Below are 19661 nucleotides of genomic sequence, written 5' to 3' on the forward strand. Positions count from 1 at the left end.
ACGGCCCTCCTGCCCCAGGCGACACTTCCTACAGCTAGGCCAATATAATGCCTCTATAATGCCTGCTCTCAATGCCCATAATCAGCTAACATGCGCACACACGCACGCACACACACACACACACACACACACACACACACACACACACACACACACACACACACACACACACACACACACACACACACACACACACACACACACACACACACACACACACACACACACACACACACACACACACACTACTTGCTTAGGCCACAAGAATGATTTGTCCAATAAAGACATTACTTGCCAAATCTGCTTAACAACCGTGCTGAGGACAATAATGGCTTCAAATTAAACATGGCCCTTGGGTACTAGGTGTGTGTGCGTGTGTTGTGTGTTGTGTGCGCATGTATGTGAACCTTGGACATTAGATAGGCTATCGGTACCACTGGCATGGAAAATAAGCAACAATAAACAGTGTCAATGTTCAATACTGTAGCATTTGTTTCCTGTCTGGGCATCCTTTAAATGTTCTTTCTATCTTCCTTTTGACAGTATTAATTCAGTGCAGAGGGACAATCCATTAGGGGCTTCAAAGGTAAATACATGCACTTATGGTCACCCCTTGACTTCTTGCACATTTTGTTACGTTACAGTCTTATTCTAAAATGGATTAAATTGTTGTTTTTTCTCTCATATATGTACACATAATACCGATATCAATTTCGACAAAGGAAAAACAGGTTACATTTTTTTTTTGAAATCACATTTACAAAAGTATTCAGACACTTTACTCAGTAGTTTGTTGAAGTATCGTTGGCAGCGATTACAGCCTCAAGTCCTCAAGTCTTCTTGGGTATGATGCTACAAGCTGTATTTGGGGAGTTTCTCCCATTCTTCTCTGCAGATCCCCTCAAGCTCTGTCAGGTTGGATTGGGAGCGTCGCTGCACAGCTATTTTCAGGACTCTCCAGAGATGATAGATTGGGTTCAAGTGCGGGTTCTGGCTGTGCCACTTAAGGACATTCAGAGACTTGTCCCGAAGCCACTCCTGCGTTGTCTTGGCTGTGTGCTTTGAGTCATTTTCCTGTTGGTAAGGTGAAAATCGCCCCCAGTCTGAGGTCCTGAGCGCTGTGGAGCAGGTTTTCATCAAGGATCTCACTGTACTTTTCTCCGTTCATCTATCCCTTGATCCTCCCAGTCCCTGATGCTGAAAAATATCCTCACAGCATGATGCTGCCACCACCATGCTTCACCGTGGAGTTGGTGCCAGGTTTCCTCCAGATGTGACGTTTGGCATTCAGGCCAAAGAGTTCAATTTTGGTTTCATCAGACCAGAGAATCTTGTTTCTCATGGTCTGGGTGCCTTTTGGCAAACTCCATGTGGGCTGTTATGTGCCTTTTACTGAGGAGTGGCTTCCATGTGGTCACTCTACCATAACGGCCTGATTGGCGGAGTTCTGCAGAGATGGTTGTCTTTCTGGAAGTTTCTCCCATCTCCACAGAATAAATCTGGAGCTCTGTCAGAGTGACCATCTGGTTCTTGGTCTCATCCCTCACCAAGGCCCTTCTCCCCTGATTGCTCAGTTTGGCCAGGCAGCCAGCTCTAGGATGTCTTGGTGGTTCCAAACTTCTTCCATTTAAGAATGATGGAGGCTGCTGTGTTCTTGGGGATCTTCATTGCTGCAGAATTGTTTTGGTACCCTTCCCCAGATCTGTGCCTCGAAACAATCCTGTGTCGGAGCTCTACAGACAATTCCTGGGTTGATTTTTGCTCTGACATGCACTGTCAACTGTGGAACCTTACATAGGCAGGTGTGTGCCTTTCCAAATCATGTCCAATCAATTGAATTTACCACAGGTGGACTCCAATCATGGATGTACATGAGCTCAATTTCGAAGTCTCATAGCAAAGGGTTTGAATATGTATTTCAGTATTTCAGTTAAAAAACATGTTATACATTTGCAAAAAAGTCTAAAAACCTGTTTTCACTTTGGCATCATGCGGTATTGTGTGTAGATTGATGAGGGGAAAAATGATGTAGTCTATTTTAGAATAAGGCTGTAATATAACAAAATGTGCAAAAAACACACACACACACACACACACACACACACACACACACACACACACACACACACACACACACACACACACACACACACACACACACACACACACACACACACACACACACACACACACACACACACACACCTTCCTTTGACTCTGCACTTTGTCCGCAGTCCCTCTCACTATCTCTGCACATTAAACGTGAGGGGGGATCTCCCGCCTCTCCCCCCTGCCCACCTGAAGACCCCCACTCAGATAGATACCAGGTAGGTGCTTCCCGCTTCCCTACACACACACACACACACACACACACACACACACACACACACACACACACACACACACACACACACACACACACACACACACACACACACACACACACACACACACACACACACACACACACACACACTTGACAGTTCTTTTGTGAGTAGATTTATCTTCTCTTCTTATTCCACAGACGTTTCTTCGTGTGAGGACCAACAGACATACAAGACTGAATGGTATGTGGTCAGAAATAATTAGGATTTCAAAGAAGAGCTGTTGTTGGTTCAGATGGGTGGGGTAGTTGGGTTACTGCTTTTGCAACGGGTATTTGGCTGCAAAATTATACTCAAAAGGCCAATCATCGGGTAGGATATATTTATGGAGATTGTTAGAAGAGGCATTGAACTGGGGGCAACTGAGCAACCAGTCTGACTGTCCCTACAACTGTCACTGAGAGAACTGTAACTTTTTGACCTAGCATCAACATGAGCAGAGGATCTGTTAACCCCTTGACCTTTCACCTCATGATATGTTAACAGTCGATTACCTCCGCTGGTGCAGGTGCTACGCCAAACCCACCCCATTTCATCTCCACAACGAAACTCCCCTAACCCCAGACAGCACACAAACTGGTAAGAGGCACGAGCCACAATATGGCCGACTTTATATCCTAATAATTATATTGAGACTCACAGACTATTTTTTGAAATTTAAATTAGACATTTTGGGAAACAGACTTTTGTTTTTTCAACAATAAACACATAACGAGCAAATTATTTCCACATTGTAGCTTGTAGTCTGCTGATTGTTCGCCATATCTTCGCTGTGCAGTACACGTGTATAAGTAGTTACTTCTGAAACCATGGTTTGTTCAGTATCCAGTAGAGAAACCTACCTTTCCTCTTCCTCTATCTCCAGGGTGAATAGGTCTCAGTTGGCTTTGTTGAGGTCTACTAGCTTTAATGACAGATTATACAGTACAGTATAATGAGTTTCTAAAGAGACGTTAGGGAGAAGATTGGCCTCTTCTAGCTGTTAGTTAATCAGCCTGTCTTTTTTTTGTCCGTTTGACAAGAGCTGCGCCCCAAATGGCTCCCAAATGGCACCCTATTCCCTATATAGTGTGCTACTTTTGACCAGATCCTCATTGGCCCTGGTCCAAAGTAGTGCACCATAAAGGGAATAGTTTGCCATTCGGGACACATCCAAGGCCCTCATCTATTACCATCTCCTTAACCCTCATTATCCGGGTGGGTCATGGTTAGTGGCTCTCTGTCCCTGGTGGCTACTGTCATCCTACTGAAATTACACTCTACTAAAAGTTAATGTCCCCAAAGGCAATCTGCAGTTAAGAAAACAATAAAAAAAAGGGAGTCCACAGTTGTTGTTCTACTGTGTTATGTTTCTTATTGTGTGTGTCATTGAGTGTGTGGGGGTGGGATAGGGTGTGTGTGTGTGTGCGTGCGTGTGGACGTGTGTGTGGTGTGTGGGTGGGTGGGTGGACGTATTTAACTATACCTGTGGGGACCAGAAGTCCCCACAAGAATAGTAAACAAACAAAAATGTTGACCAACTTTGGACATTTTGTTAGTCCCCACTATGTCAAATTCTATTTCTAGGGGGTTTAGAGTTAAGGTTAGAATTAGTGTTAGGGTTAGAATTAGGATTAGGTTTAGGATTAGGGGATAGGGAAAATGGGATTTTTGAATGGGACTGCATTGTGTGTCCCCACAAGGTTAGTTATACAAGACTGTGTGTTGCGTGCGTGTGCATGTATTTGTCTGTATTCCAGTCTAAATTTATTATTAGGAGCATCTTTCATGTTTACCACCATTGTTAGAAAGCAGAAGCAATACCTCTCTACTTTACCTCCTTGATTTGGGTGTTTACTGTACCATGTGTTGCTCATTCACTCCAAAGAAGGAGTTGTGCAGCCAATTTCTAATACTTAGCTCTACGGACATATCCTAGTTAACCCTTTCTGCATGTCTGTCTGTGGGTGCTCTTTCAGTCAGGATCGGCAAGCTGAAGAGGAGGAAAGCTGACGAAGTTCAGGTATATTCTTAAATAGTAACTGGCATTGTATTGTAGGCGACAGTAGTAAGTAGAAATATATTGTCGTGAGTGTTGTGAGTTTTGTTGATGCAAAACTGAGCAATTTCCCCTTAGATAGGCCAGCTGCAAAGTCAAAATTAGCTATATTGTAAAAATTCATGTTTTTTTTGTGCCTTTTGTTAGGGCTAGCCATTAGGGTTAGCAGTGTGGTTAATGTTAGGGTTTGGTTTTGTAAGTTTGGCATGAATGATTCGGGAGACAGGTGCAGGAATGCGTAATAGTTTTAAAAAATTATACCCAAAATTACGGCGTGCCAGAGCACGGGGACGAATACCAGGCAAACACGTAACAAAAAGACAGGGTTGAAACCCAAACAAAAGAGCGAGGTGTACCTTGAACAAATAACACACGCGCACAATGATTAACACACGGGATGAGACCGTAATCATCTGCACAATTCACAAGGGCACCAAAGCCCAAAACACACAGCACAGGTACTCACACGCACCAACGGACATTGTAACAATAATCGAAAGCCCAATGAAAACTAAAGGGCACATAAACTCAGCAAAAAAAGAAAAGTCCTTTTCAGGATGCCTAAGACAGTGCTACAGGGAGACAGGACGGACAGCTGATCATCCTCACAGTGGAAGACCACGTGTAACAACACCTGCACAGGATCGGTACAACTGAACATCACATCAGCGGGACAGGTACAGGATAGCAACAACAAACTGCCCGAGTTACACCAGGAACGAACAATCCCTCCATCAGTGCTCAGACTGTCCGCAATAGGCTGAGAGAGGCTGGATTGAGGGCTTGTAGGCCTGTTGTAAGGCAGGTCATCACCAGACATCACCGGCAACAACGTCGCCTATCGGCACAAATCCAGCGATTGGACCAGACAGGACTGGGAAAAAGTGCTGTTCACTGATGAGTCACGGTTTTGTCTCACCAGGGGTGATTGTTGGATTCGCGTTTATCGTCGAATGAATGAGCGTTACACCGAGGCCTGTACTCTGGAGCGGGATCAATTTGGAGGGGGAGGGTCCATCATGGTCTGGGGTGGTGTGTCACAGCATCATCGGACTGAGCTTGTTGTCATTGCAGGCAATCTCAATGCTGTGCGTTACAGGGAAGACATCCTCCTCCCTCATGTGGTACCCTTCCTGCAGGCTCATCCTGACATGACCCTTCAGCATGACAATGCCATCAGCCATACTGCTTCTTCTGTGAGTGATTTCCTGCAAGACAGGAATGTCTCAATCCCATTGAGCACATCTGGGGCCTGTTGGATTGGAGGGTGAGGGCTAGTGCCATTCCCCCCAGAAATGTCCGGGAACTTGCAGGTGTCTTGGTGGAAGAGTGGGGTACCATCTCACAGCAAGAACTGGCAAATCTGGTGCAGTCCATGAGGAGATGCACTGCAGTACTTAATGCAGCTGGTGGCCACACCAGATACTGACTGTTACTTTTGATTTTGACACCCCATTTGTTCATGGACACATTATTCCATTTCTGTTGTCACATGTCTGTGGAACATGTTTATGTCTCAGTTGTTGAATCTTGTTATGTTCATACAAATATTTACACATTTTACGTTTGCTGAAAATAAACGCAGTTGACTGTGAGAGGACGTTTCTTCTTTTGCTGAGTTTGTATACAAATACAATCAGTGGGAAAAGGGGCCAGGTGTGCGTAATGAATGTTCCGGGGGGATCTGTGACAGGTTTTAAATCCGATTTTATGACTTTGTGACGGTTCCAGCTAGTGACCACTGCAGAGCTGCCTCCAGAACAAGATTCATGATAAAAATGCTAACCTACGCGACAGCAAGCCAAGCTATTCCTTGGCAGCCGTCATATTGCATACCGTACTGGATGTCTTAGAAAGATTGATGACGGATAGGGCAGGTGAATTGGTCCTGAAACAGGTTAAAAGAGTGTTGTGCCCATCTGTGCTTAAACCCCTGATATTGGTTACTGCCCATTAGGCTCAGCGTGGCCATATTTCTGCTGTACCTTAGGTTACCCCTAGGAGATACATCAGTGACAACCAAGGGCTGTGAGATATGCATTTGCGTTAGGCAAAAACAAAACGGTGTGTGTGTGTTTGCCTGTGAGTTTGTGTGTATGTGTCTGGCTGCGTGGCTTCATCAATGCATACATGTCCCGTGTGTGTGTGTGTGTCTTTCCAGGACATTTTGGTGGACCTGGGAGGAGAGGGGGAGCAGTGGAGGGAGCGGAGGAGGTTACAGATGACCTCCATGCTGGGGGGGTTTAAAGGTAACTGGGTGACCCTCTGACTGGGTCTTGGGTCTGGTGCAGTGGGGTGGATCATGTGACTGGGTCTTGGGTCTGGTGCAGTGGGGTGGATCATGTGACTGGGTGGCGGTGAGAAAGACACTGGACCTTTCCGTCCAGATTATGCTGCCGTATCTATAAGGCTGAATTTGCGCTCCCTTACCTACGAGTGCTCTACCCTGAGCATATGGGTTGCAGATAGGGTTCCAACATTTCCAGGTATTCCAGAAATCATATTCCCCTCCTAATTCCAGGACTCCTCCAACCAGGATGTCTGGAAAGCCATGGAATTTTGGGAACGTTCCCGGAATTCTTTGACCCGTGTTGCAGAAAAGGGGAGATACTGTAGGTGACATGGAGAAATGTTATGAAACAGAAAAGGGGAGATACTGTAGGTGACATGGAGAAATGTTATGAAACAGAAAATGGGAGATACTGTAGGTGACATGGAGAAATGTTATGAAACAGAAAAGGGGAGATACTGAAGGTGACATGGAGAAATGTTATGAAACAGAAAAGGGGAGATACTGAAGGTGACATGTAGAAATGTTATGAAACAGAAAAGGGGAGATACTGAAGGTGACATGGAGAAATGTTATGAAACACACCACCCATTTTGAAGTTTTCATAATTTACTACTGAAAATGGGGTTTTCTAGTGTCACCTTTCATTGGCCTCAGACGGGCAAAAACGTCTCACCTCTCATTGGCCCTGAACATCTGCTCTTAGCGCTCAATAGTCAACATGACACTGTCTACCGTGTGAGAATGTGCTAGGTGAAAGTGAGGATGCCGGAGAGGGTATGTCCCAAATGGCACCCGGTTCCCTTTACAGTGCAAAAGTAGTGCGCCATATAGGGAATAGAGTGCCATTTGGGATGGAGATAATAATGAGGCTCTCCTCAGGGTCGGTATTTGTGAGCAGCAGCACATCTAATGAGGGCCGTGGTGACAGTGATGCTGACCTGGACGTTGATGGGGACGACACCGTGGACTACGGAAGAGCACAGTATCCTTCTAATTGACCAATCCCCCGAAAATCCCACACGATCGACGAGAGTATGGCAGCATTGAAGAGGTTAACATTGTTGCACACAGAACAAACGATTCAACAAGGGAACAAATGTGCCTTTGTTGAATGCAGCAGAACGGTCAGACATAGAAAGAAGAAGTGAACCGACGGTGAGAAATGCAGGACACCACATAAAGAGTTCATCCATTGGACCATGTATATTGCTGTTGTTCCCACTGCATGTTTCTGTTTCCTTCGCCTGGTGATCCAGATATACAGAGGCAGACATCATCCCCTGTTCACAACGGGAGCCCGGGGAGGTGGAGGAGAGGAAAGCACCGAGGGGGGCTGTTTTAAAGTACGCACCTCCACGGGCGGTACTTCCATGGCCTGTTTCTATGTTCCCATCGCCACACAACAATGCCTCGTCTTTTTAGTGTTGTTATTATTATTATCTGCATTAACTGTCTTGTTAGATCTAAATACGATCCTACTTTTGTTTCTCAGTGTTGGAACTCTGGACCATTCAAAATGGACAAATGAGGGTGAGAACAGCTATGGTATCAGTACATGTGGTGTTTCGAATGAGCTCATGTGTAGTACTTCATTAGTTGGATGATACACTTTTTCTCAGTAGTGTACAAGCAATTTTTGGATCTGTGTTGAAATGTATCTAAAGCAGAACAGCAATGATCAAATGCTCAAATATATTTACACAACTTTTGATCATTTTCTTGCCTTGGTTCCCCGACTTGCATATCTTAGACCATCTTTTGCAAACCATTAAATACAAATGTCAGCAGTGAAGGCAAAATTCGCCGTTAGAGCTACAATGTGTACGTTTTTGGGGCGGCCCGACCAAATTCACATAGAAGCGAGAGTTACAGACCTCTCATTGTCATTGAAAGCAAGTCTAAGAAGCGGTAGGTATGTTCAATGTTCGCTATTTCTATGCGTCCCGTTCTTTAGTTCACGTTTTTTTGACTTTCAATAGCTAAAAATACAATATTTATTGGTTTAGATGGGACGATTATACTCTATACAATGACTGCTTGTTTTGTCACATAACCAGAAATTAGGCGAACTATTAGAATTTTAGCAACCAGGAAATGGCGGGTCGATTCCTGCATATAAAAAGAGAGTAATTGCCCATAATCATGCACTTTTGGATAGTTTTACTTCTGTCTATGAGGATTTGCTGACTGCCCAGTAAATGTGTTGATCTACTGGGGTTTCTAAAACACAGACTAGCTTTCTGTTTCCTCTGCTTGGACTCGAGAGTTAAAGTAGCTATGGATGCGGTAATGTTTTTTTTTAGCAGGCAGTCGTGTTCTTTTGATGAATGCGCTTGCAATGTTGATGGTAGAATTTCGTTTTGATCAATGTATTTCTGTTTTGAGAAGGCAACCACATTTAGAAAAAGCATTTATTGTTTTGCAAAAGGCCACAGAGTTCTGTGTCTTTGTGGACTCTGTTTTGAATATCAACAGCGTTGTTCCAAAAAATATGCTTGTACGTGATTGAGAAAAACTGTAATGATTGGCGATGTCCCAATTTAAAATGATAGTCCTCTTTTGCTACAGGATGTCCATCCACCAGCAATGGGGAACGCAACAAACTGGACAACAGCATTACCTCCGTACACAGGACCTGTAAAAACTGTGACATAGAGATGTAAGTTCTGAAAATTACATTGTGAAAATGTTCCACATTACCATTAACTACGTGGTGCTGTAAACCGTCCCAAAAATCCCAACCTAAACTCTGTCTTTTCCCTAAGCTCATCTATAAATCAAGCTCAACTCATAGAGAACGACTGGTGGTGACTGAGTGTGTATGAATGTGAGTGTGCCTGTGTGTGTGGTACTTGCCCTCCACCTCTCTCAGCACTGTTTTCTCTTCCCATGATAAATGAGACAGTGAATGCTGGCAATGTGACTGCTCTATGTACATGTATACCAGCTAATCATTTCATCCGTCTTCGAATTTATAAATGACTCTGGCCTCTTCTTCTTCTGTCCCCCCACTCCCTTCCTCTCTCTCACTGAGTGTGTGTGTGTGTGCGTGTGTGCGTGTGTGCGTGTGTGCGTGTGTGTGTGTGTGTGTGTGTGTGTGTGTGTGTGTGTGTGTGTGTGTGTGTGTGTGTGTGTGTGTGTGTGTGGTACTTGCCCTCCACCTCTCTCAGCACTGTTTTCTCTTCCCATGATAAATGAGACAGTGAATGCTGGCAATGTGACTGCTCTATGTACATGTATACCAGCTAATCATTTCATCCGTCTTCAAATTTATAAATGACTCTGGCCTCTTCTTCTCCTGTCCCCCCACTCCCTTCCTCTCTCTCACTGAGTGTGTGTGTGTGTGTGTGTGTGTGTGTGTGTGTGTGTGTGTGTGTGTGTGTGTGTGTGTGTGTGTGTGTGTGTGCGTGCGTGCGTGCGTGCGTGCGTGCGTGCGTGCGTGCGTGCGTGCGTGCGTGTGCGTGCGTGCGTGTGCGTGTGTGTGTGTGCGTGTGTGTGTGTTCAGGGTCTCTGAGGATTCGGCACTCACGACGCTCGATGCACTAAAAACCCGGATACGAGACCTAGAGAAGCAGATGTCCAGAGGAGACAGATACAAATGTCTCATCTGTATGGTGAGTGTATGGCCTGAATCCCAGCCTGTTTGTGCTGTCATGCCAACTCCTTGTTACTCGTTATCATTGTTTATCTTGACAATGAACAATTTAGTTGGATAAGAGCACAAAGGCGTCTGGGACCAGGCTAGTTTAGGATGGCAGCACTGGGAGGAATCTAGTTCAACAGAAGCACTGACTTGTATCCTGATAACCTTCCGTTGAACTAATTCAACACACTATGAGACCCAAAGTAAGCACATTCCAAATGAACAATTGATTTAATCCGGACTTTTGAGGAATGTAGTATCACAGCTACAGTGCGTAAGTATTCAGACCCCTGACTTTTTCTACATTTTTTTACATTACAGATTTATTCTAAAATGGATTCACCAATCTATACACAATACCCCATAATGATGAAGCGAAAACAGGTTATTTGATATTTTTGCAAATATATATACATTTTCTTACCTTATATACGTAAGTATTCAGACCCTTTGCTATACGACTCTAAATTGAGCTCTGGTGCATCCTGTTTCCATTGATCATCCTTGAGATGTTTCTACAAATTGATTGGAGTCCACCTGTGGTAAATTCAATTGATTGTAAAGGCACACACCTGTCTATATAAGGTCCCACAGTTGACAGTGCATGTCAGAGCAAAAGCCAAGCCATGAGGTCAAAGGAATTGTCCGTAGAGCTCCGACACAGGATTGTGTCGAGGCACAGGTCTGGGGAAGGGTTGTGAAAATGTTCTGCAGCATTGAAGGTTCCCAAGAACACAGTGGCCTCCATCATTCTTAAATGGAAGAAGTTTTGAACCACCAAGACTCTTCCTAGAACTGGCCGCCCGGCCAACCTGAGCAATCGGGGGAGATGGGCCTTGATCAGGTAGGTGACCAAGAACCCGGTGGTCACTGACAGAGTTCCAGAGTTCTTCTGTGGAGATGGGAGAACCATCGAGAAGGACAACCATCTCTGCAGCTCTCCACCTATCAGGCCTTTATGGTAGAGTGACCAGATGGAAGCCACTCCTCAGTAAAAGGCACATGACAGCCTACTTGGAGTTTGACAAAATGCAACTAAAGGACTCTCAGACCATGAGAAACAAGATTATCTGGTCTGATGAAACCAAGATTGAACTCTTTGGCCTGAATGCCAAGCGTCATGTCTGGAGAAGACTTGGCATCATCCCTACTGTGAATCATGGTGGTGGCAGCATCATGCTGTGGGGGGACTGGGAGACTAGTCGAGATCTAGGGAAAGATGAATGGAGCAAAGTACAGAGAGATCCTTGATGAAAACCTTACTCGACAGTGCTCAGGACCTCGGACTGGGGCGAAGGTTCACCTTCCAACAGGACAACAAACCTAAGCACACAGCCAAGAAAATGCAGGACTGGCTCAGGACAAGTCTCTGAATGTCTTTGAGTGTCCCAGCCAGAGCCTGCACTTGAACGCGATCGAACATCTCTGGAGAGACCTGAAAGTAGCTGTGCAGCAACGCTCCCCCATCCAATCTGACAGAGATTGAGAGGATCTGCAGAGAATGGGAGAAACTCTCCAAATACAGGCGTGCCAAGGTTGTAGCGTCATACCCAAGAACACTTGAGGCTGTAATCGCTGCCAAATGCACTTCAACAAAGTATTGAGTAAAGCTCTGAATATGTGACGTTGTGATAATGTGATATTTCAGTGTTTCATTTTTTATACATTTTAAACAAATCTAAAACCCAGTTTTTGCTTTGCCATTATGGGGTATTGTGTGTAGATTGATGATGGGAGGGGAAAGGATTTAATTCATTTTCATTTTAGAATAAGGCTGTAACGTAACAACATGTGCAAAAAGTCAAGGGGTAGCTGTTTCATCCATCCTAGCCACTTCTCATCCATCCACTCATCCATCCTCTCAAGCGGCACTAATACAGCAGATACAGACACTTAGCGCCATCTAGTGACAGCTGTCTCCCATTTAATCAGAGTGGGAACAGGGCAGAATGTGGAATGTGTAGCACTGTGTAGCACTGTAATCCAATACTGTCTGTCTCTCTGTCTGTCCGTCCGTCCGTCCCTATAGGACACATATTCTACGCCCCTCACTTCCATCCAGTGCTGGCACGTCCACTGTGAGGAGTGCTGGCTCCGCACACTGGTAAGAATAAAGAAAAACGGAAAGAAATCTTGTCAGATAACGCTAAAGCTAAGGAGCATGATATAAGAGATATTACCTACAACAAATGGTATTTCTGTCAAGCAGTCACGCATGGCTGTGTTTTGTCTTCTAGGGGGCTAAGAAGCTTTGTCCACAGTGTAACACCATAACTTCACCCGGGGACCTGAGACGGGTGTATCTGTAGCCCGGCAGGCCGGGGAAGCACAGGCCTTTGAGGGGGACATAAAGGGCAGCTGGCCTGTCAGAGATCACCCTTGTCTTTGCACCTTAACCCACACACACACACACACACACACACACACACACACACACACACACACACACACACACACACACACACACACACACACACACACACACACACACACACACACACACACACACACACACACACACACACACACACACACCTTCCGAACTGAGTAGGGGCACACCTCATGAATAGATCGTACCCATGACTGGGTATTGCACAACGATCAGTCCTCATGTCCTTTTGACGTTTTAGGTTTGACATTTCACCTTTGGTTCGCCCAGCTGGATGGTGTTCGTTTGTACCCTGCTCGCCTCCACCTTTAGTGAGCCAGGCCAGTTCTAAGAGGAGGACTCTGTGCTCAATCCGTTAATCCCCGTAAGGTATATAGATGAAATAAATGACAAGAACTGAAGTATTCTCAGCGCTCAGGCACTGAAAGAAAGCTTTCAGGTGGATGTAGATCACTCTGGACTATTATTATATACTGTGTACTCTTTTTAGAAATAATACTTGTCTGTTTTTATCAAGATAAAGCACATGTAAATAGTTTTGTGTATGTTTTCAATTGTGTATGTGAAAAAAAGATTAACACTCCCGTTGTGTTAACGGTCATGTTCTTATAAAGTCAAAGTTTTTTGGTTAGTTCGGGTGGGAGGAAAGTGTGAACATAACAATTGTCATATTTTGAGATTCATTATTTTGTGTTTTTGTCGTTTAGGTTGTGTTTCTTTGTACAGGAGTACAAAGTGTAATTAATCAATGTTACAAAAAAAACAATGTGTCTTTAAAAAAGATGGTTATTGCATAAATAAATATCTACACTACAACGATATCATTGAAAAACATTTATTCCACCGATTTTTGATTTAGGCCCAGATTCAATCTGATCGAGGGTTATAGGCACTGCGGCGTTTAAAGGCAACGTGTTCACATAGATCCCAGTCACGGTAAGGCTGCATGTGTCGGCTCAAATTGGAAATGGACTTTTCAAAGCTGCGATGCCTATAACCCACGATCGGATTGAATCCCGGCCTTAGAGTCAGTGTGTGTACAACGTTATAGATCAAAACCATAATCTTGCTTACACTTTATAATAACTGTCATGAAATACCGGTAAGCAATTAGAAATGCTTATTACATGCTTAAATGCATTGTAAATTATTATTGTTACGCTTATGAATTGTACTTTTACAACAACAAAAAAAGAAATACTTATTTAGTTCATAAATAGTTCCTTAATTCTTATTCGTGAAAGGTTTTTAGAAAGTTTTACCCAAGTCTCTTGATCTAAATGATGTTCACAGTTCAACGAATTAGTCCTGACCTGTTGCCCTTTTATCTATGGTGTGATTTGTTCCATCATAAAAAAAGCCAAGCAGCTCCTTGCATGTTGATCTGTCCAGTCCGGAGCCTTGATATACTGTATGTCTATGCAATTGTCCTTTAAGAAACAAATGGGTTACTTCAGGATTAGTCCAGCCCAGGCCAGGTCAGGTCAAGACTAAGCCATTCAATCCTACTATTCTTGAGCTTTATTTCAGGTTCTGACCGCCCACTGTTCCTGCCAAGAAGAAGGATATGAGCTAAGGAGTCTGACCTGGTAGGGCAGTAGGGTGGGATGGACAGAGAGAGAATGAAGCCAGAAGGGGGGGACTATTTCCATGGTCTGAGCAAAGAGTAAAAGGGGAGTCTTCACAATGACGCATCAGTAGCGTCAGGACCCATCCTCTGTATACCAGGGGTGTCCAACTCAATTCCTGGGAAAAGCTATTTGTCTACTGGTTGTTGTTATCACCTAGACCTAGACAACCAGGTGAGGGGAGTTCCTAACTTATCAATTCCTTTAATTAATTAATGAACTACAAGGGAGGAGCGAAAAGAAAACCCGCACTGCAGGAATTGAGTTAGATGCCAGTGTCACATGTAATAATAACACATGTCATACCATCAGCTCACCTGAGACGGGTGCGGGACCCGAGGGGAAGGAGCATCTGGACTGGGACTGTTACGGTGACCATTTACCAGCGGCCACGACTCGCGAGCTCAGTCAAATTCCACGTGACCGTTTATTCACGGTAACTAGGTCTTGATGCTGCTGATGGTCATTACTAACCTACCAAACTTGCTAACTGCCTGGTACTCAGCACTCTATTGTCCCGCTAATCACTCCGACATCAATGCAAATGTAATCAAAAATCTAAACAAACACTTTGTCTTTATTTCTTAACTTTCCTAATATTAAGCACATTGCTTCTCTTTACAACAGGAGTATAGCCTTCCTGGCTGGCATGAAAATGAACCACGGGAAAAGCGTCCTCCATTCGCTGTAAGTGTAAGTGCATAGATGACATATTTTTTCCCCCGGCTCCGTTTCAAGACGGTGTATGATAATGGTCCATTCTAAATCAAAACCAATTTCACACGTATATTATTTAGTATATGTAAAGAAAACATTAAATCAAGATCAGTCGGATGGGTGACAATATTAGCCTATCACTTGTGAATGATGTAGTATCACTTGTGAATGATGTAGTATCACTTGTGAATGATGTAGTATCACTTGGGAACGATGCCCTGCTTTTTGTGTGCAGTAAGGCAAGAAACAGCTCATGCCTTTTTTTGAGGGACTTTTTCAAATCATAGTTGCACATCTCACGTAGCCTAGCCCGTAGGCCTGTATGTTTTGAATAAGGTTTGTAATCACAATTAAAGTGGCCAAATAACATCTTTAAAATGAAGCACATTAGTCCGCTTTACAACCGGTGTAAAGCTTAACTGGCATACATAGGTGGTGAGTTTGGGGGTGATCATTTTCACCACAAAAAAATGCACCTTTATAATAAAGCATTACATGCATAACCGCATTTGAGGTCACATTTGAGAATGGTGTTCTCCCGCTAGTTGATAGCATTTTGGAACATTCGTGCCGATGGCCTTCTGCCTTGTGCACATTGCTGCGTTAGTAATGTGACGAAATAGCTCTAACAGCTCATCAAACGCCTTCCAACATCTTCAATATGCACCCCGGAATTTGCAGTTGCTTCCCCAATGCTTGTCTTCATTTGTAGACTGTGAGAAGGACCTGATCACGTGACGGGCATCGGCTAATAAGAATTGAGATATCTGAGAGAGCCATGCGAGTGAGAGGTGAGAGGAGCATGCAGTCGGGAGAAGGGAATTATAATGATTATATTCACCCACCGGCAGGAAAAGGCATGGATTGGTTGTTTGCGGGCATTACAGCCACACAAAGGGGATGCCGCCGGGAAATTCTAGGAATGATCAAGTGCATGTCAAATTGTGAATGAGAGATGAAGTGGGTGCAAGCCAAGCAGTGTTCACGGCTTTCATACATTTTTTTCAAATGATCATCAGAGTCGCATCCATGCAGCCTTAGAATGTATTACAAATCTAAACATATAGCCCAACGTTTGTATCACAGCTAAAGTTGCAGACATAACTCTAAATCAAGTATATAGGAGGACCTGTTTCTGTGTTAGCTGCTCAACACTGAACAGTAGCACGTGCGCACTCCCTCGACTCGTTTGGAGAAAATGTCCTTTGTGTTTCATTCGGGCTATGTTCAATTGTATTCTTCATACTATAAAATAATGCCACGGAATTCGAAGCAAATATTTTCTGCTAAATGAAGTAGTGTAGCCCACAGCCATACTGAACTGTTTCACCTGTCTTGTGACTAACCCCCAACAGTTGTCTCCCATGTACTTATACCTGCATTTTCTGTTTGCCTGTTGCCAGTTCACCTACCAGCGTGATCCCGTGTTTCCTGTGCTCTAGTTTTTGCTTTTTTTGTAGTCTTCCCTGTTCAGACTTTTCTACCTGTCCTGACCCTGCCTGCCGTCCTGTACCTGCCTGACTCTGATTTGGATTACGCCTTTTTGCCTGCCTTGACCTAACGATTGCCTGCCCCTTGTAATAAACTCTGAGACTCGTACTATCCGCCTCCTGTGTCTGCATCTGGGTCTTAGCCTGTTCCTCACCTCCCCTGGTTCCATATATCCTTGGACTTCGTCACAGGTCTCCCTCTGTCAGATGGCAAAACCACCATCCTTACGGTGGTGGATAGGTTTTCCAAAGCCGCCCATTTGATCCCCCTTCCTAAGTTGCCCTCAGCTAAGGAGACGGCCAAACTCATGGTGCAGGATGTCTACCGGATCCATGGACTTCTGGATGACATGGTCTCCGATCACGGTCCTCAGTTCACATACTGGATCTGGAAGGGGTTCTGCACCCTTATTGGGTCGTCAGCCAGCCTGTCCTCTGGTTTTGATCTCCAGTCTAATGGCCAGTCAGATCGAGCCAATCCGGACCTGGTAACGACTCTTTGTTGCCTCGTCTCCACCAATCCCACTGCCTCGAGCCAGAAAATCATGTGGATGGGATATTACCGCAACACCATTCTCTGTTCTGCTACTGGTCTCACCTTTTGAGTGTTCCCTGCGATATCAGCCCCCACTCTTCCAGGAGCAAGAGGAAGAGATCAGCATACCTTCTGCCCAGATGTTCGTCCGTCGCCGTACCTGGAAGATATCCCGGGCCGCTCTTCTCAAGAACATCTCCAGGTATCAACGACAAGTGGACCGCCACTGGACCCCTGCTCCCCTGCTCCCCGCTACTGTCTTGGGCAGAGGGTATGGCTTTCCACTCTACATCTGCCCCTCCGGGTGGAGTCCCGCAATCTTTCCCCCTGTTTTATTGGCCCTTTCCCCATTTCTAAGGTCCTTAGCCCCTCTGCTGTTCGCCTTCTGTTGCACCGCACCCTTCGTATACATCCCACTTTCCATGTATTTAGGATTAAACCCCATGTCTCACAGCCCTTTGTCTCCTGTTTCCGGGCTCACCCCTCTCCCCCATCTCATCGACGGCCATCCGGCATACACATTTACATTTACATTTAAGTCATTTAGCAGACTCTCTTATCCAGAGCGACTTACAAATTGGTGCATTCACCTTATGACATCCAGTGGAACAGTCACTTTACAATAGTGCATCTAAATCTTAAAGGGGGGTTGAGAGGGAATACTTATCCTATCCTAGGTATTCCTTAAAGAGGTGGGGTTTCAGGTGTCTCCGGAAGGTGGTGATTGACTCCGCTGTCCTGGCGTCGTGAGGGAGTTTGTTCCACCATTGGGGGGCCAGAGCAGCGAACAGTTTTGACTGGGCTGAGCGGGAGCTGTACTTCCTCAGTGGTAGGGAGGCGAGCAGGCCAGAGGTGGATGAACGCAGTGCCCTTGTTTGGGTGTAGGGCCTGATCAGAGCCTGGAGGTACTGAGGTGCCGTTCCCCTCACAGCTCCGTAGGCAAGCACCATGGTCTTGTAGCGGATGCGAGCTTCAACTGGAAGCCAGTGGAGAGAACGGAGGAGCGGGGGTGACGTGAGAGAACTTGGGAAGGTTGAACACCAGATGGGCTGCGGCGTTCTGGATGAGTTGAAGGGGTTTAATGGCACAGGCAGGGAGCCCAGCCAACAGCGAGTTGCAGTAATCCAGACGGGAGATGACAAGTGCCTGGATTAGGACCTGCGCCGCTTCCTGTGTGAGGCAGGGTCGTACTCTGCAGATGTTGTAGAGCATGAACCTACAGGAACGGGCCACCGCCTTGATGTTGGTTGAGAACGACAGGGTGTTGTCCAGGATCACGCCAAGGTTCTTAGCGCTCTGGGAGGAGGACACAATTGGAGTTGTCAACCGTGATGGCGAGATCATGGAACGGGCAGTCCTTCCCCGGGAGGAAGAGCAGCTCCGGAATACCTTAGGATAAGTAATCCCTTGCACCCCGCTCCCCTAGTTTTAAGATGCCGTTAAGTGACTCTCCACTGGATGTCTTCCAATTTGTAAGTTGATTAAATGTAAATGTAATATAGAAATGTATCAACCCATGGACCCTCTCACTTGCCGAGGTTCAGCTTGAGGTGGTGATCCGTCATCCACACTGATATGTCTGCCAGACATGCAGAGATGCGATTCGCCACCTGGTCATCAGAAGGGGGAAAGGAGAAGATTAGTTGTGTGTCGTCTGCATAGCAATGATAGGAGAGACCATGTGAGGTTATGACAGAGCCAAGTGACTTGGTGTATAGCGAGAATAGGAGAGGGCCTAGAACAGAGCCCTGGGGGACACCAGTGGTGAGAGCGCGTGGTGAGGAGACAGATTCTCGCCACGCCACCTGGTAGGAGCGACCTGTCAGGTAGGACGCAATCCAAGCGTGGGCCGCGCCGGAGATGCCCAACTCGGAGAGGGTGGAGAGGAGGATCTGATGGTTCACAGTATCGAAGGCAGCCGATAGATCTAGAAGGATGAGAGCAGAGGAGAGAGAGTTAGCTTTAGCAGTGCGGAGCGCCTCCGTGATACAGAGGAGAGCAGTCTCAGTTGAATGACTAGTCTTGAAACCTGACTGATTTGGATCAAGAAGGTCATTCAGAGAGAGATAGCGGGAGAGCTGGCCAAGGACGGCACGTTCAAGAGTTTTGGAGAGAAAAGAAAGAAGGGATACTGGTCTGTAATTGTTGACATCGGAGGGATCGAGTGTAGGTTTTTTCAGAAGGGGTGCAACTCTCACACAGTGAGGCGCCTCCTGAGTGTACCTCGAAGCAGGGGATTCCAGTACCTGGTTGACTGGGAGGGTTATGGCCCGGAGGAGAGGTGTTGGGTCCCCGTCAGGAATATCCTGGACCCAGCCCTCATGACGGACTTCTGCTGTCAACACCCCCAGTCAACCATGTCCCAGGGTAAGATGCCAAGTTGCGCCCTCAGGGGGGTACAGTCACTTCTTCATCTGTTTCACCTGCCTTGTGATTATTATACCTGCATTTTCTGTTTGTCTGTTGCCAGTTCGCCTTGTCCCGTCCATCCCTACCAGCGTGTTCCTGTGTTTCCTGTGCTCTAGTTTTAGCTTTTTTCTAGTC

At 45.5% G+C, this 19661-nt stretch overlaps 1 protein-coding gene across 2 annotated transcripts in view; it reads left to right on the forward strand.

The window, feature by feature from the left end:
* Positions 1-13552, forward strand: part of LOC123997189 (E3 ubiquitin-protein ligase RNF220-like) — a 49761-nt gene extending 36209 nt beyond the window's left edge. For both annotated transcript variants that reach the window (XM_046301325.1, XM_046301326.1), the window contains exons 4-15: positions 544-586; positions 2235-2327; positions 2525-2567; positions 4343-4386; positions 6584-6671; positions 7595-7697; positions 7972-8058; positions 8208-8245; positions 9284-9374; positions 10221-10329; positions 12388-12462; positions 12596-13552. In XM_046301325.1, the coding sequence (XP_046157281.1) occupies positions 544-586; positions 2235-2327; positions 2525-2567; positions 4343-4386; positions 6584-6671; positions 7595-7697; positions 7972-8058; positions 8208-8245; positions 9284-9374; positions 10221-10329; positions 12388-12462; positions 12596-12667 (886 nt within the window). In that variant the 3' untranslated portion in view covers positions 12668-13552. The remainder of the gene's footprint in view (positions 1-543; positions 587-2234; positions 2328-2524; positions 2568-4342; positions 4387-6583; positions 6672-7594; positions 7698-7971; positions 8059-8207; positions 8246-9283; positions 9375-10220; positions 10330-12387; positions 12463-12595) is intronic.
* The last annotated feature ends 6109 nt before the right edge of the window (positions 13553-19661 follow it).

This window comes from Oncorhynchus gorbuscha, linkage group LG15 (genome assembly GCF_021184085.1).
Source record: "Oncorhynchus gorbuscha isolate QuinsamMale2020 ecotype Even-year linkage group LG15, OgorEven_v1.0, whole genome shotgun sequence".
Taxonomy (NCBI): Eukaryota; Metazoa; Chordata; class Actinopteri; order Salmoniformes; family Salmonidae; genus Oncorhynchus; species Oncorhynchus gorbuscha.